Here is a 17,572-nt window from a genome sequence, read left to right on the forward strand (position 1 = left end):
GGGAGAGAGCTGGAGACTAATGGTCTAAGCAGAGGGATAATAATTGTCCCAGTTACCCCTTCTCACAAGGAGGACAAGGTCTCCTATCATCAAGAGAGACAGAGGGACTGTCTCATTAAAGTATATCCTGTTCCAGAAGGAAAGCTGGGACTTCTGGACTACAGAGAGAGGTACAATTGACCTGAACTAACCATCTCCAGGAGGAGGGTTGAGATTCTTGCTACATGGAGACAGAGACTGAGATAGAGGTCAGCCTGAGAGGACCGGGAACAGAACTCACAGACGGCAGGCTACACAGGAACCATGAAAGCTAGATGAACCTATGCTCATATAGAATGTCTGATATTTGCAATTATTTTAGATGAAGGCTTAAAATAAATGAGCCCCAAACAGTGTATGCCTGAGTTAAGAGCAGAGAGCAAAGCAACTGGCTTCCTGAGAGGGGAAACTGAGGCAAGGCCCACCTGCAGAGCCATGCACAACTGAAAGGAGGCATGCAAATGTGAGCTCCATGCCACCACAATGTTAGAGAACCAAGGAAATTTAATTTCCACTCACACAAAACATAAACTAACATTTCCACTGTAAAAGGTTTTTTTTAAGAAAGGAGAGATGATTTAGATTACCATGCAAACCATTTTGTGAGGATAAGAAAATAGTACTCTTTATTCCCCCCGCCACGCAATGGTTAAGGAAGCAAACATGAAAACCCTAACTCTCTGAAAATGACTGGGTACCAAGCTTCATTCCACACTTCTTGTGATTATTATCATAGACACTCATCAAGAAGCTATAGAATTCACTTGTTCAGCAACCCATAATTGGCTATGACTTGAGAGTACAAAACAAAGTAAAAGAATAATCAGGTAAATGAGAAAGATATAAAAAATGTGTTTTGAAAATAACACTACTTAAACTCCTGGTTTACACATTAAAAAACCCCTTGTCCAACAGTTTGGTGCATATCCACACCTCCTGGTGCACATAATAAAATTTATTCCACACAGAGACCAAAAAAAGTTAGCACCACAGTCACTCTAACTCAGGGACCCATCCATGCAACAAACCTCGTTGCCAGCTCTGCCCACATATCTACACCAGCAACACCACTACAGGACCTAACCAAATCAGCCACACCATTGTGGGTTCATTCAGTTGCACATCTACCAATACAATTTATGCCATCATGTGCCAGCAATGCCCCTCTGCTATATACATCGGACAAACTGGACAGTCTCTATGTAAAAGAATAAATGCACACAAATCGGATATCAGAAATGGCCATATACAAAAACCCGTAGGAGAGCACTTCAATCTCCCAGGCCACACAGTAGCAGACTTAAAAGTAGCTATCCTACAGCAAAAAAAATTTCAGGACCAGACTCCAAAGAGAAATTGCTGAGCTACAATTCATCTGCAAATTCGACACCCTCAGCTCAGGCTTAAACAAAGACTGTGAATGGCCAGCTAAATACAAAAGCAGCTTCCCTTCCCTTGGTGTTCACACTTCCAGATCAACTGCTGGTAGTAAGCCTCACCCTTGCTCACTGAGCTAACCTTGTTATCCCCAGCCTTGCTCTGGCTTATTTATACCTGGCCCTGCAGATTTCCAAGACCAGCATCTGATGAAGTGACTCTGTGCTCACAAAAGCTCATGCTCAAAACTTTTCTGTTAGTCTATAAGGTGCCACAGGACCCTTCATTAATGTTAACTATAGCAGATTAGGTTTGTTAGCTGTGGAAGAGCGTCATCTAGCTCTCTTGTGATGCAATCAGTACTCTTTGCGGTAGGTGTTGGCTCTAAGACACCTGTAAAAGACACGATGAAGATAAAGTGAAATGAAGAGGAGGAGAGAAACGTGATCATGACGAACGCTTACATACCATGGAAATAAAAATAAATACCCTGGCAGAGATAAGCAGTAGACAGAAGCCAGGAAACAATAACAAAGTATTTTACCTGTGGGCAGAGGCTCTTCTTTAATCTCTTGACTGCTTCAGAGGAGGCTGGGCTATAATCATGAAAATGCTCAGTATTGTATCAACTACTACAGAAGGTCTAAAAAAAAAAAAAAAAAGCCAACCCAGCTATCAATTTTCTGAGGAACAGTGTATCTAGGCTCTGCTTAATCTGGAAATTCAAAAAAAAAATATACTCATGTAAACAAAGCACTCTTAAAATTCAATTTCTGTTTTAAAACGTATAAACAAATTTCCAAAAATCAGATGTCTTTTAAGCTCACTTTAAGTTTTGTTAGAACATTTATTTTTTTAAAAAAAGAAAGAATGATATATGCAGTTCCACTCTCATTTCTACTGTATTTGTATTATGGTAGCAACGGGATATGCCAATCAGGACAATAACTCTCACCATGCTTGTTTACAATACACACCCTCTCTAGACTTCAGAGGAATTTTAAACTAATTCCAGAATGCCTCGGATTTTTAGGCTGCTTCTGAATGATGCAGAATAATTCAGAATCTAGAAGTTACACTGCTTCTGAAGAGTTCTTAACCTTACAGAAGGAAAGCTTTAGAAAGAGCTTTACTTTAAAACAACTTGTAGCTATTGTGAGGAATCATAATTATGGAATGTTCTGTATGGTAAATCAGGAGGTTATTGGATATTCAAATATTCTGGATAATACAGAGGTATAGCTAGCAATGCACAGCACTATAGAAACACAAGATTAGATATTAACAAACAAACAATGTATGCAGAGCACTTTACCAACAGTAGTATTGTACACTGTATACTTACACTGTATTTGCTGTAACTTATTTGTATTTACTTTCTCTATACTGTACTTATGGAAAACATAACTAAAATTTATTTATGGTTAAAATGCTGGTTATTTGAGAGTTTCAGATGACAGAATGCTGGCTACAAAAGAGTTTACTGTACTTTTCATGTTATAGGAATGAAGTGTAATTTCAAGAAAAAGCACTCAACACTAGGTAAAGGCAATGCTTCTCAGCAAACACAAACATAACATCAAAGGAACACTCTAGAAAATATGAGTATTTAATCTTCCTCTTTGACTGGAAAAATTAAGTATCTATTGAGCTGGTAAGTACATCTAATCCAAACTGTTGACCAGTTTTGTGAAATGCAAAAACTCTGATGTAATGTGATCCCCTAGCTTCAAGCCATTTACAGGAGCAACTACCAGAGGGTTAACCATGGCACTCTAGCTGCTACCTTGCTCATCTTTACACCACACTCACAGGTTTTCGCAGGGTTGGGCACATGACATGGCCCATTCTGTATGCCCAGTGAGATGTTCCATAGTGCATTGTTCCTCCAGAAGCTGAGAGACCAACAGATGTTCCCTGCTCTGTGTTTTCGTGGTCTCAGATTCACCTGTCTGAGTTGTTGGAACAGCCTCACTTTCACATATCAACTTTTAATTTCATGTCTCCTCTTCAGAGGCAGTTTAAATATTTTTGTACAGCCCAGTCCTTCTCTGTGGGAAGGTGTTCAGCAATGATGATGTGCATTTTGTCATCCTTGTTGAGTATTTTGAACCAAATGCACCACATTACTCATCATGTAGACTTCAGTGATTTTTTTAAACAAGTTCTGTCACAGGCAGGCAGATCTTCCATGACGTCGGGTGGCTAACCACAGTAATGTGGCCATATGGCAGATGTCTGGTATCTATGACCTATCATAATCATTCAGTTTTGCTTGTGATTGCTCTCCTAGTTTCTGGTGGAGCCATTCCAGCAAGCACATGGAGCCTATTCGCACACCTGTGATATAGTGGTAACTGCTGTTTAGCGCAGGTCCAGATTCTTTGTGTAACCACATCTTTCCCACACCAGACATGCAAATTTGGCCACCAAATAGCGAAGTACTAGAATTGTAATTCTTAGTGATGATGGGTTGGCTCTCTATTTGCATATGCTAGCTTCCTATGTTGTTCGGAGCAGTAACGCTGCCTTTGACTTTTCTGTGTGTGTCTTGAAGGAGAGAATGCAGTCCAGCATCACTCCAATGTAGACAGGATTCCTGCAGCAGGCAAGCAACATCCCACACCAGATGATGTTTTGTGGGCTCCACATTTCTGAAGACGGAAGAGTGTTTTGGTAGGGTGGAGGTGCAAATGGCTTGTGGTGTTATAATCCAAGAGCCCAGACAGTACTGATGTTAACAGAACTTTGATCTGGAGGAGAACCTTGGTTTGGACGGCAACGCTTAGGTTGTTGGTATAGATAAAACTTCACCCCCGCTGAAACTGGAGGAAAATCATGATATGCAACATCATTCACGTGCAGCAAATCCTCTGACTGATCTAAGGTGTGTTTTATAGAGTTTACAAACCTCAGTGGCTTCAGGAATAACTTAAGCACAAATTAACCCAAATAACAAGCTATGTCACTTTAAAGACTAATACATGTGTTATTAGGTCATGAGTTTTCCTGGGAAAAGCCCACTTCATCAGATGGGATAATAGAGAATCCAGGGCTGGGGGAGGGAAGTTACCTGTCACTAGCAGGACCAGTTAACAAAGCAAATTAAGATGGATGTTTCTCTTTCCTGCAAATATTAATGGTGGGGAGATTACCCTTGTAATGCAAACCAATCCAGTACTGAAAGCTAGGAGGTCAAAGCATTTGGGAGGACTGACCCAGTTCAGGCCTTTGAATTCTAGAGTCAGGGTCATGTAAATCAAACAGCCTTCCTTGATGAACAATTAATGAAACGGTAACCAACTTCAATGGTTCCAGTCACCATCTACCCATCTATGGAATAAACATATTTTCAGAAGTGGCTGTCATGAGATAACTACACACTGTGTCATTTTTTTTAACACAACAGAAAAGGTCTTTGATTATTCAAAAAGTCATTTAGTAAGAATTGCCTCCAAAGCCACCTACTAGAGGTTTAATAGCAAAGAGGTGCAAGTACACTTACGAGCAACACTACAATCAAGTAGAGATTTTTGCTTTAACAAAATCTATATTTATATGATTACATTTCCTATGGTTGAGGGCAGCTGTAATTAATGGATTTCCCTCCTTCCCCTAATGCAGCCATTTGTCAATTTAAACACAGAACGTCCAATCAATTTTGATGTATTTAGTAAGCAATTTGTCAAAAAGTGCTGCAGACCAGTTAATATATTAATTCTTGTCATAGACTTGCTTCTGACAACGGCAGAGCCTCTCCAGAAAATTGTTCTTGATGAGCCTAAACTGTTGCCCGGAACTTGAAGGTGCCCCATGCTGTGGTAGCAAGACAGAAATTATACAAAACTGTAGATGAAAAACAACTTTCATGTATGGTCTATTTTTGTTCTGATTTAGAGTAAAGCTTATTTTTAAATGTTAGGCCCAGGTGTGTCAAGTGTCTGGAGTTATTTTTATCCCATGCTTCCACAATCACAGGTAACTAGATTGAAACTAAGCTTTCAGTTTCAGGTTCGCTGTGGATTTATCAGTTTATTGCAGTGGTGGGCTACCTGCAGCCCGAGAGCCACATGCAGCCCACTGGGGTTCTAGGTGTGGCCCACGAGACATTTTGTTCACTGTTGCCTATGCACAGTGTTGCCCGATTCTGGTTGGTTTTATCCGCACAGTTTTTAACCCTACTGTTATTAAAAAAGTTGCACACTTAAAACAAGGGCACGTAAAGTCATTGTGTGCTGACTGCACACAACATTGTGGGAGCCAGGTGCTCATTCTGCATCCAATCACAGTGCTGCTCTGGTTCAGTCAGCACCCCTGCCCCACAAATTGTAGGTATACAAGCGCAGTGTATCCTATTCTGGGAGACCGTCTTGCTTACGCCAATCTTGTGGCCTACTTAGATGAAGGAGGGCCACTTGCTAGCCTAGGTTGGATCTAGTGGGTACAATATTGTATTAAAATATATTTTTAGTGGAGGAAATTGCTAATCATTGGGGAAATTCATAAACTGCCTACAATAACAAGAATCATTATGAACAAAAAACAAGCAGTCTGAATCTGTCCTATGCCATCAAATGTTGCTTAAGTTATGAACAAGACTCTGCCATCATTACCATAGGATGCTCTTTACATAGCTTCTGTGTTCTTAGGCCCAAGAGGCTTCTACCAGTGGTTTTCAGACTTTTACCTGCAGACTGCTAAAAATTTTCAGATGGAAATGCAGACCTCACTTTGGAAATCTTAGGCATAGCCTTTGGACTCTCAGGGACTTGTGGACCACAGGTTGAAAACCACTCTTTTTACTATAGGCTCTGGAAAACACTCTCACTTACACTCTTGTATGATACATATCAAAAAACCAAGATCACTTTGGTCCATTCAAGAACCTAGAAATTACCATGCACAATATCATTGGTAGTACTATTAAATTCACACATAAAATTGCTTTAAAGTATTCAGGTCAAAAATAACAATGACCAGAAATTGATTTAAGCAGGATTTAGAGATGAAAAAAATTCACACACTAAACAGCACATAATTGCTTTGATTATCGGTACAATGCTGGGGTGCTCTTTACCATTATTGTGGCAGATGACTGCTTCTTGAAGCTACATAAGTTTTATTTTTTTATGTGTTAACCACAGTAAAAACACCTAGGACAATGAATGGATGCTTTAATATGAATGGCAATAAATAAATAGTGCAGGATCTCTCTTTTTGCCTGACAACTCATTGATGGCAAAATTAGAAACTAGCCACTGATGTGCAGGGATATTCCAAAAGGTATATCCCTAAGCTACTAGCTAGCTGAAAGAAGCCAGGAATATTAGCACTGATAAGCTGTCTTATTTTTGTTGAGATCCCTTATCAAAGGTGATCCAGATCAAGGAACCCAGAATGCATGAACGGATTAACAAAATGGTCTGAAACTATCATATTCATCCCATACAGTAATGTTATACAGTGATTGGAAAGGTGAGGGACTGAGGAAGAGGAGATATACGTTTCTGACCGTAGTCAGGATTACATATGGCCATAGTAATTAATGGAATGCAATGCAGGATTATCTATATGCATGTAAGCATGTAATACAAGGAGGAGTAAGTTAGATGAGTAAATCCTTCAGCCATGCCACAAAAGAGAAAAATTGCTTTTCTCACCAGTAACTGAACAAAAATTACTCATTACACAGAAACTTGCTCTAATTTCATAACTACAATTTACTGTCATGGAAGTAAGCACACTTCCACAGCTTCCCTCCACAGTTTGCATTTGTTAGCCACATAGAATCATAGAATTCTAGGGCTGTGAGGGACCTTTGAAGGTCATCTAGTCCAGCCCCCTGCCTGAAGCAGGATCAACTCCACCTAAATCACCCCAGCCATTACTATGTCAACCCGGGATTTAAAAACCTCCCACCACCTCTCTTGGTAACACATTCCAGTCCTTCATCACCCTCCTGGTTAAACAGTTTTTCCTAATATCCAACCTACACCTCTCCCTCTGTAACTTCAGACCATTGCTCCTTGTTCTGTCGTCTGTCACCACTGACAACAGTCTCTCTTCCGTCCTCTTTACAGCCCCCTTTCAGAAAGTTGAAGACTGCTACCAAATTGCCTCTCAGTCTTTTCTTCTGCAAACTAAATAAGCCCAAACCAATCAGCCTTTCTTCATAGGTCATGTGCTCCAGACCACCAATCATTTTTGTTACCCTCCGCTGAACCCTCTCCAATGCGTCCACATCCTTTCTACACTGGGGGGTGAGGGGCAGAACTGGATGCAATACTCCAGATGAGGCCTCACCAGAGCTGAGTAGAGGGGAATAGTAACTTCTCTAAAGCTGCTGGAAATGCTTCTCCTACTGCACCCCAATATGCCATTAGCCTTCTTGGCTACAAATGCAAACTGTTGACTTATATCCAGCCTCTCATCCACTGTAATCCTCAGGTCCTTTTCTGCCACACTGCTACTTAGCCAGTTGGTCCCCAGCCTGTAACAGTGCTTGGGATTCTTCCATCTGAAGTGCAGGACTTTGCACTTGTCCTTGTTGAACCTCATCAAATTTCTTTTGGCCCAATCCTCCAATTTGTCTAGATCACTCTGGATCCTATCCCTACCTTCCAATGACCCTCTGCGTTAGCATCACCTGCAAATTTGTTGTGGGTGCAATCCACCCTCTCAACCAGGTCATTAATAAAAAGTTGAACAGTACTGGCCTCAGAACTGATCCTTGGAGCACTGCACTTGAAACCGATGGCCAACCAGACAGTGAGCCACTGACCACTACCCGCTGGGCCCATCTGTCAACCCAGTTTTCTATCCATCTTACAGTCCATGTATCCAATCCATACTTCCTTATCTTATGGGCAAGAACAGCGTGGGAGACTGTATCAAAAGCTTTGCTAAAGTCAAGGTATATTACATCCACTGACTTCCCCATGTCCACAGTGCCAGTTACCTCCTCATAGAAGCTAACCAGATTGGTCAGGCATGACTTGCCCCGGAAAATCCATGTTGCCTATTCCTGATCACCTTCCCCTCTACCAAGTGCTCCAAAATGGATTCCTTGAGGATTCTCTCCATGATTTTTCTGGGGCCTGAGGTGAGGCTGACTGGTCTATAGTTCCCTGGAGTGTCCTCCTTTCCTTTTTTAAAGATGGGCACTACATTTGCCTTTCTCCAATCATCTGGGACTCTCCCGATCTCCACGAGTTTTCAAAAATAATAGCCAAAGGATCTGCAATGGTATCTGCCAATTCCCTCAGTAGCCTTGAATGCATTAAATCCAGACCCATGGATTTGTGTGCATCTAGCTTTTCCACATAGTTCTTACCCTGTTCTTTCCCCACCGAGGGCTGGCCATCTCCTTCCCATACTGCGTTGCCTAGTGTTGTAGTCTAGGAGCTGCTCTTGTCCATGAAAACTGAGGCAAAAAAAGCCTTGAGTACTTCAGCCTCTCCCACATCATCTGTCTCCAGGTTACCTCCCTCATCCAGTAACAGTCCCACAACCTTCCTGATAACTCTCTTAGTGTTAACATGCTGTAGAAGCCCTTCTTGTTGCCCTTCACATTCCTTGCTAGCTGCAATTCCAATTGTGCTTTTGCTTTCCTGATTACTCCCCAGGATTCTCCAGCTATATATTTATAGTCCTCCTTACTCATCTGTCCAAGTTTCCACTTCTTATACACACCTTTTCTGAGTTTAAGCTCACCAAGGATTTCCCTTGTAAGCCAAGCTGGCTGCCTAACATATTTGCTTTTCTTACTGCACACTGGGATAGTTTGTTCCTGTGCCTTTCATAAGACCTCTTTAAAATACTGTCAGTTCTCCTGAGCTCCTTCCCCCTTCATATTAGCTTCCCAGGGGATCCTGCCTTTCAGTTCTCTCAGGGGGTCAAAGTCTGCTCTTTGAAATCAGGGGTATGTATTTTACTGCTCACCTTTCCTCCTTTTGTCAGAATCCTGAAATCTACCATCTCATGATCACTGCAGTCCAGGTTGCCACCCACTTCTATTTCTCTTACTATTTCTTCACTGTAATACATAGGAAGAATGATACTGATAACAATTCTCTTGCTGTAGTGAGATTGGTTTTGAAAGAGAAGGAATGAGAGGGTCACTGCAAAATAAAGTGGGCAGCAGTACTTTTTGCTATCAGCAATTGTGGTAGCTGCAACGTTGGTAGCAGCAGGTGAGGGGAAAAGGGCATGTGTTATGACCAGCCAGCCTTTCAAACAAAGTTTCAAATGAAGCCTGTGAAATCAAACTGGTCCAAACCCTGTTGAGGGTGAACCATAAGAAAAACCACAATTTTCCATTTTGACCAAATGTACAAGAGACCTGAAGCAGTGATCAGCAGGACATTGACGTTTCCTCTAGGTCAGCAGGTTATGAATTTAAAACGCAGGTCATTCAGGAGCCATGAACTTGTAAAAAGATCCAGTTCCCTCCTCACCCAGGTTCCCCATTCATCTATGATGCTGTGATAAAACGGACATTGCTTATTAGAGAGCACAGGTAGAAGTGCACCACATATAGTCAGGATCAAGGTTTTTGCAGCAGATGTCACAGATGACCTCAAAGCAATCAAACAGCTGTGCAAACTCCCTTGCAACTACCCTTGGGATAAAGGTCGTGGACACTTGTTCAACAAAGTGTTTCTTCAAACAATGGTTCCTTTTAACTGTGCTTATAACTTTAGCTAACTATGAATATAGCTTTAAAATCTTTTTTAAAAAATTTAGCTGAAAGCTGAACATAAATAACTAAATCCAATATTTTAAAACCATTATCTTGTCCTACTGTAACCAAGATCTTACTGGCCTACTTTGAACTTTCCAAAGATTAAAGCATAAGATTTTGCTATTCCGCTTTGGCATCAAGTTGTGTATTTACAAAAAGCTGCTAAGTATACCCCTCATCTAGACTACCAGACGTTTCATTGTTGCATCCGTCTGCTGATAGAGGTACCCTGTGTTAGAAAAGCACAGTGAGTATTTTTCAATGACCTGAGGGCAAAGGTCACTTATTATAAATGGATAATGAGACCTAATGCAATGTTCTGAGTGTGGACAAAGAAAGGGTCTATCCATAGCCCCCTGTGACTTGGTCATTCAGGCTTTTGTTTCTCCTGCACACTTAATGGAGCCAAACAATTGGCAGAAATGCTATACAGAAGACTGAAACTGAGAGAAACTGCTGTATTCTAACTCTGATGGACAGATACAAATAGTGACCCTGAAACGGCGCCAGAATTCCTTTTACCACGAACATGGCAGACAGCTGTAGCATTCACCCTAAACTCCCATTTAGCCATTTGCTGGCAATTAAACTTACTGACGGAAGTGATAGCACATCAAACCACAGGCTACAGCTAATGTCAACCCATTACATTACTGCAGGTAAGCAAAGCCAGATAATTCCATTTTAGCATATGTTTCCTAGGAAAATACAAGAGAGTTTTTTTTTTTTTTAAAAATCCTGCTTTTTTTAATGGAATATACTTGCTTAGGACTTTACAGTATAGCTTCAACATCAGAGCACAACAAAACTAGAAAGAAACCATAACAAACAAAATTTAGAACAGGAGATGCCATACAAGACTTTCTCGTTTAATGGTATTCTTTATTGTCCATTTTCTTGATTTAAATCAAGCAATATTATGATTTTCTTTTTTCCCCTATAGATCTTTCCTCTTAAATCTGTTCCCTCTTACTTAAAACTTGATTGTTTTAAAAATAATCATGGTAACTCAAACAATGCAAATGAATTTTAAATAAACATTTAGCCAGCATTTTTAGATTAACAAAATGTGCACTATAAAATAATAGATAATGTTTACAACAACTAAAGGATTTGAAAGAGATGTCAAATATTAAAATACACTCAATGTGGAGTTTTATTTTATTTAAAAAATATAAAAAAGCTCTCTCAGTAGAAGCGGTGATTTGAGTGGCGTAGCTTTTTAGGCATTTACTAAAGCAAACAATGTATCTACGTTCTTCCCTAATTTCAAGATTAGGGATGAATCTGGCTCAGATATTTGTGTAACATTAAAGGATCTTATTTTCACCATATTTATATATTACTCCTAATTTAATCAGAAATTGAAAAACTACATAACTATAACTGTTACATAAAGTTACCTAAATTCAGAGATCAGTCTTCTGTATTTCTGGACACATTGTAGAATAAGTGTATGCAATGCAAAAATCTCTATATTCATAAAAGTATGCAGTGGAAATACTTGTAACTCAGTGCATCTACAAATGAATGGAAAATACTGGAAAAGGAGTAGGTCTGGCCCAGACAGTCAAGCTGCATAAACTCACAAACAGAACTTAAAATTTCTCTTGGCCAGATTTCTATTGGCTCAGCATCCAGCAGCTACCATTGTTCTCCAATTTTTAAGTAATTGAACAAGGCATTAACCTTGAAAGCGTTATGGAACAATCTCTATACATAAAAAGGAACTTTAAAATGTTTTGCATTTATTCTACAAAAGAAGTCTTCTTGAGCTGTTGCTTTTTACCATGGTCATTATTAACAGTACAACTGGAACACTTATTCCCTAGGAAAGAGGCAAAATATGGGACAGCATACCATGTCCTGCTCGTAAGGATGAAATAGAGATGAGACTCTTATATTACTTCTTTGGAGCACGCTCATTTATTTTTCCTCACTTTGGCAGTCGAAGCCCTAATGTATTCTTTTTTTGGTCCTGTTACCCAAAAGATGTGAAATGACAAGACCAGCACAGGATGCACAAGCACTTAGACTGAAAGGTATCAGGACTGTAACAAATCAACAGCAGCATGAGTATACGGAGTCTCAGCAATTATCTCACCGTGTTACGAAACAAACCAGTTTCTCTGACCTATGTACTACTGGAGCAAAAGTACACGTCTCCCAGAGCTAGGAATCCAACTTCACATATAGTTATCCACATGAATAGCCCGACTATCAGTAGGGACCATTATCCACATCTCTTTTTTATCTCGGTCAGAGCTATGGGTACCTGGCACGTAAGACTATTTGCGTGCTTAAGTAGGGATCTTGGTGCCTAAATTTTCATATTTGCATTTAAAAATGTTGACCTCTCTCTATGTTTAATACCTTCCATACTGCATAGCATGCACCCTCACAATAATCCCCCAAACTCCAACAAATGAGAATGCATGTACTTTTATTTGAAAACATCCATAGTCAAATGCCAGCAAAAAGACCTGCTTGTGCATTATGGAAGTCATCATGGCTGAAAAGAGATGATTACTGGATTTGTCTTTGTGTAGTTTTGACCTATTTCTACAGGTTTTGTTTTTATTTTATGAAGCACAACATACGCCCGTAATTTGTCTAAAGGCACTGCAGTCCCACAACGATATTTAAGAAAAAGGAATGTTGTCCAAAGGAAGATGATCAGATCTAATCACCTGAGGGCTGGTGTCCACTAGACCCAAAAGTTGATCTTAGATACACAATTCCAGTTACAACAACTGCATAGCTGGAATTAACATATCAAAGATCAATTTATCAGGCGATCCACACAGTGGGTGTTTGACGGGAGAGTTTCTCCCATCAATCTCCCTTACTCCTCTCAAGAATAAGGAGTACCATGGCCAACTATTGGCCCTGATGTTTCCATTTAGCATGTCCCCACTACGCATGCTAAATCAAATCCCAGAAGATCAACCCTGAAAGTGTCAATCTTCTGGTAAGTATAGAAGTATCCTAAGTAGCAGTTGGTAGCTCTAGTCTGAAATTTGCTATTACCCAATTTTTTACAGTAACTAGGGCAATGAATTTATTTTGTGCAGAGCTTTTTATTTCACATAGAACTTGTTAAAATTAACCATTTTCCCCTCGGTACATAAAATGGACTAAATCAAACCTTTTGGTTCTCACAAACCGCAAATTCACGTTTTCTGTTCATTGTCGTTTGTTCTATTACAAAATCATATTCAGCATAATTTCTCTGGCTGGCAAAAAAGGTCTTATGTTGTTCTCTGCTCTCGCAAAAACAGTACTAATTTACAGCTTGGTCATCCTTTCCATAGCAACCTCCACTAGATAATTCCAAAGATGTCTGCTGCAAATAGACTGCAGTGGGTCTGCTATCAAAACACTGCATTGAATTAATGCTTCACTGTGTTGCAAAAATATTACAGTTGGTCCATTTTCAGTTTTCATGTACAAATTAGACATAGAATTTACCAATACAATCTCTAGATTTTTCTAATGACTTTCAATGATGCAGATTTCCAGACTGTTCTCATAAAAGCATTATTAATTCTTCCTTAATTGCACACCTATAGAAAGCAAGCACAAACCTGTGCATTATGTTAATTCAATGTAAGCCCTATTTTGAGGGCTGAACTGGGACTTAAGAAGTGTACAAGACTTGTGCTGACCCACTACAAGAGAACAGTAAAATGGACTTTAATTGGAAGACACTCTATTGGCAAGAAAGGGAAGCTAAAAGTTAACGTCTGTGTTTACCAGCCACAGAAGTGTACACAAAAGTGACTCTGATGAGGGTTTTCTGTGTAACAAAGGTAGAATTTTGTTTATTGTCTGCATCTTATTTATTCTGTTTGTGAATTATGAGGTGGCTCTGCATCCTCCTCTCACTCTCCTTTCCCGAATGGACAATTTCTTTACTATTTGCTTTTACATCACTGTTTTCCTCGCCCTTGTTATAAGCTGCTAAGTGCCTTCACTGTCTATGTCAATCATTTCCCATATATAAAGAAAATGAAACTCCATAACTTTAGACTGGGTTTTTAAAACTGGGCACTCAGAAAACACATCCTTTATAGGTGAGCAACATTTTGAATTAGTAGAGCTAAAACATGTTCATCTTAAATATGAAAGGCTTACTGCATCGAGAAAATACAGTACAAAGTACAGAATACAAGGTATGTGGAATTAAAACCAACCATTACTACACCTTCTGAATATTTTCCTAAGTAACTACAAAATATTTTCTAAGCTTGTAGGCCTCTCCAATATTCTGAGTTCCAGAAAGTGTGCAACAGATGGACAGGTAGAGGTAATATCCCTAACTTGGTGCCAGTGTTGCTTTTATCCATCATGTTTCAGGCTTACAATCTTTTGACCGAGATGTCCACTTTTTCCATTTTTAATTGCTCGAATACACTGGCATTGTCTGCACTGTCAATTAAGCAGAGGGTCTGGTTTCCCCATGAGCGTCTTTACCTATGCAAAGAGTTTCCTCTTCATAGGACTTCCAGATGATAATTACAGAATTTCAATTTCAGCTGCCCAATTGAGAAAACAGAGACTCACTATATTCCCATACTAATCCCCAAATTTGATATTATATTAATGAAAAGAAATTGTATGTATCATTACTTAACATATAATGCAATATGTATTTTCTCCCTGCAATGAGGTCATGGATCTCACACGGTTTGTAGCAGGTAGCCAGACATCTCTGGAAATGCTGCCAAGATTCTAGAGCAAAGCAGCCACTTGAGATGTGGGCTACAAATAGCCCTGCAATCAGGAATTCCACGGGAGTGGGAAGAATAGTTGGCAAAGACCTGATTCATCAGGGAAAATAATACAAACAAGAAAAGGAAAGACATTACAGGAGCCTAAGGATCTTAGAAGACCACATGGTGTTCTCTCTGGATTCTGCTCATGTCAGGGCTGCACGGAACTCTCTCTTAGTATCTCAGTTCTAGTCTAGATGAAACCCTAACAAATACTCTGTGAGTACATTTGGTGGTATGAAAACTCTACTAGTGATCCCATACTGAAGTACGCAGTACCTTCCTGGCAAATTCCTTCCAAAGCACTGCGTCCTTCAGTTCTAAGCTACCAGAACTCCAGAAGTCCTCTCCCCAGTTTCTCTTCTGGGTCCACCCAAAGAAATGCACCAGTAAATAAAGACCGTCACATGGTAAGTTGAAAACAGAATATTTGCTATTCAGGATCAGATGCACTATACATTCTCCTGTGTTTAGATACAATGGGGTGGCTCATTTAGGAACTGCCCTGTCACATTTAAATGTGCCTTGCAACATCAGTTTCAACAGTGCCATGCAAACTCCTATTATCACTGGCAGTTGACCCTATAAAGAAGAAGCCAGAAGCATTATCTTCTGTAATTGTAAACAAACATATTTGTCGTAGCAACTGCCTAAGATGTAGGATTGAGGGTCTAATGTTTTACATTAGTTTTTGAATGCAGTTATGCAAAAAAAAAGCTATATTTTTAAATTGCACTTTCATGACAATAGGTTGCATTGCAGTACTCGTATGAGACAAACTGAAAAATACTATTCTTTATCTTTTTTACAGTGGAAATATTTGTAATAAAAATAGTGGCAAAAGAGCTCTGCACACTTTAAATTCTGTGTTGAAACTGAAAGAAATATTTAAAAATGTAGAAAAACAACCAGTAATATTATAATTTAAATGAACATTCTATAATTCTTTAATATGTGATTAAAACTATTTAATCACCACTTTTTATTTAATTAATTTGTTTTACATTAATTGCTTGAGATAACTGCAATTAATTGGCAGCCCTACTTTTATGTCACATTTTTAACCCATAGTAACTTTTTCCAGCTGAGACATAAGCAGCTATTTTCATTAGAATATGAACTTGTAATGGAAATGTTGAGGCATTTGGCATGTCTTGAACTACACAAGTTCCACTATGGTGCTAAACTTCTGAAATTGCATTTCTTTTAAAATTTTTCATGTTAAGAAGCCGCTAAATTATCACTCATTCCACATCTATTGCTTTATAAAATAAAAATTTCCCAATCACGAATATTTGCATATGTGATTGTTGATATCAATGCTATCTTGCTTTAAAAACATAAGCTAAGAAACTGTTTTAGTAAGTTACACTAAATTTGCATATAAAAAAGACAAAAAGTTCTAAACTACTTACAGCCGGCGAGCAGATATTGATAATACTGCACTGCATCTGCAGCTAGGAGCAATGGATGGTTTGCATTAAATGGTGGTTGCAGTTCATTCCACTGAGGAGTTCTGAGGACACAAGACAAGAATATTAATATTTAAGCTAATATGGAGAACGTAAATCAGTGTCTGTGTCAGCGCAAGCTTGTACAATGTTTATAATTATTTAAATGAGCTTATTCAAGCACTGAAATACACAGCAGTTAGCTGAAAAAATGTGACAAACCCATACAATCTGGGAATCGGAGACATGTTTTTGCTGACAGTATTATATACTGAACACACAAAGGGATCAAGACAGCTTAGAATATGTTGGTGAATGAATGTTGGAACAATTCTAGGTCATGCTAGCACTGTTTAATATTAACACACAACAGAACCTGATGAACACTTGTGTTTTCTTACACTACTGTTTCTACTGTTCTCTAAAGGAAATCAAGCAGTGACGAAACTGTGAAAACAGAGCTGTGTAAAGTTATGGACTATTGATCCAATTAGAATTTGCAATTCCATTTCAACCTGCTCATTTCAACAATAATGGTTTAGAAGACTGTGTTGTAATTTTAATTATGGCTGGCCACTCCTAAATAGCTTGGTAAATCAAGTATTGATTAGTCCAGTCCAGGAATGAGTACTACTAAAGAATATCGGAGCCTACAAAAATCAATGGAAAAATATTTTAAAACGTCGAAAGCACTGACAACATTTTCTCATCAATTTCTGTTTGTTTTATTCCACAAGTCAGAATTAATTTCTTCAGCTATGGATGATATGATTCTGCATTCAACTACTTACAGGAAATCTTGCCTAGTTTCTTTCTGTATGTTGCAGGCTCCAACCACACATCTCAGTGAAGAACTTCAGTATTATATTTTTACTGCTACAATAATTAACTATTTCTCGTCCGAATAACGAAAAAGGAGCTAAATTATATCTGATTATTTTAAAGGAAATTAGCATTGATTTCTATACCATTCGACAGTTAATTCTAAACTTGTGTACAGTAAACCCCTGACTTATGCATAGGTTGTGGTCCCAGGCAACCACGTGCAAGTCAAATTTTGCACAAGTCAGGGGAGCTGGGAAACTGACCAGTGCTGTTGCGCTGGTCAGTCTCCTGGCTCCCAGGACTGGTGGGGAGCAACAAACCAGGCGGCAGCCTGGCTCTCAGCTCTCCTCCTTGCAGGAGCC

General features: G+C 39.2%; 1 protein-coding gene across 9 annotated transcripts in view; it reads right to left on the reverse strand.

Moving 5' to 3' along the window:
• Window positions 1-17,572, reverse strand: part of BCAS3 (BCAS3 microtubule associated cell migration factor) — a 548,857-nt gene that overhangs the window by 311,750 nt on the left and 219,535 nt on the right. For all 9 annotated transcript variants that reach the window (XM_075013784.1, XM_075013782.1, XM_075013780.1 and 6 more), the window contains one exon: window positions 16,350-16,450. In XM_075013784.1, coding sequence (XP_074869885.1) covers window positions 16,350-16,450 — 101 coding nt within the window. The remainder of the gene's footprint in view (window positions 1-16,349; window positions 16,451-17,572) is intronic.

This window comes from Carettochelys insculpta, chromosome 19, assembly GCF_033958435.1.
Source record: "Carettochelys insculpta isolate YL-2023 chromosome 19, ASM3395843v1, whole genome shotgun sequence".
In the NCBI taxonomy this organism is placed as follows: Eukaryota; Metazoa; Chordata; order Testudines; family Carettochelyidae; genus Carettochelys; species Carettochelys insculpta.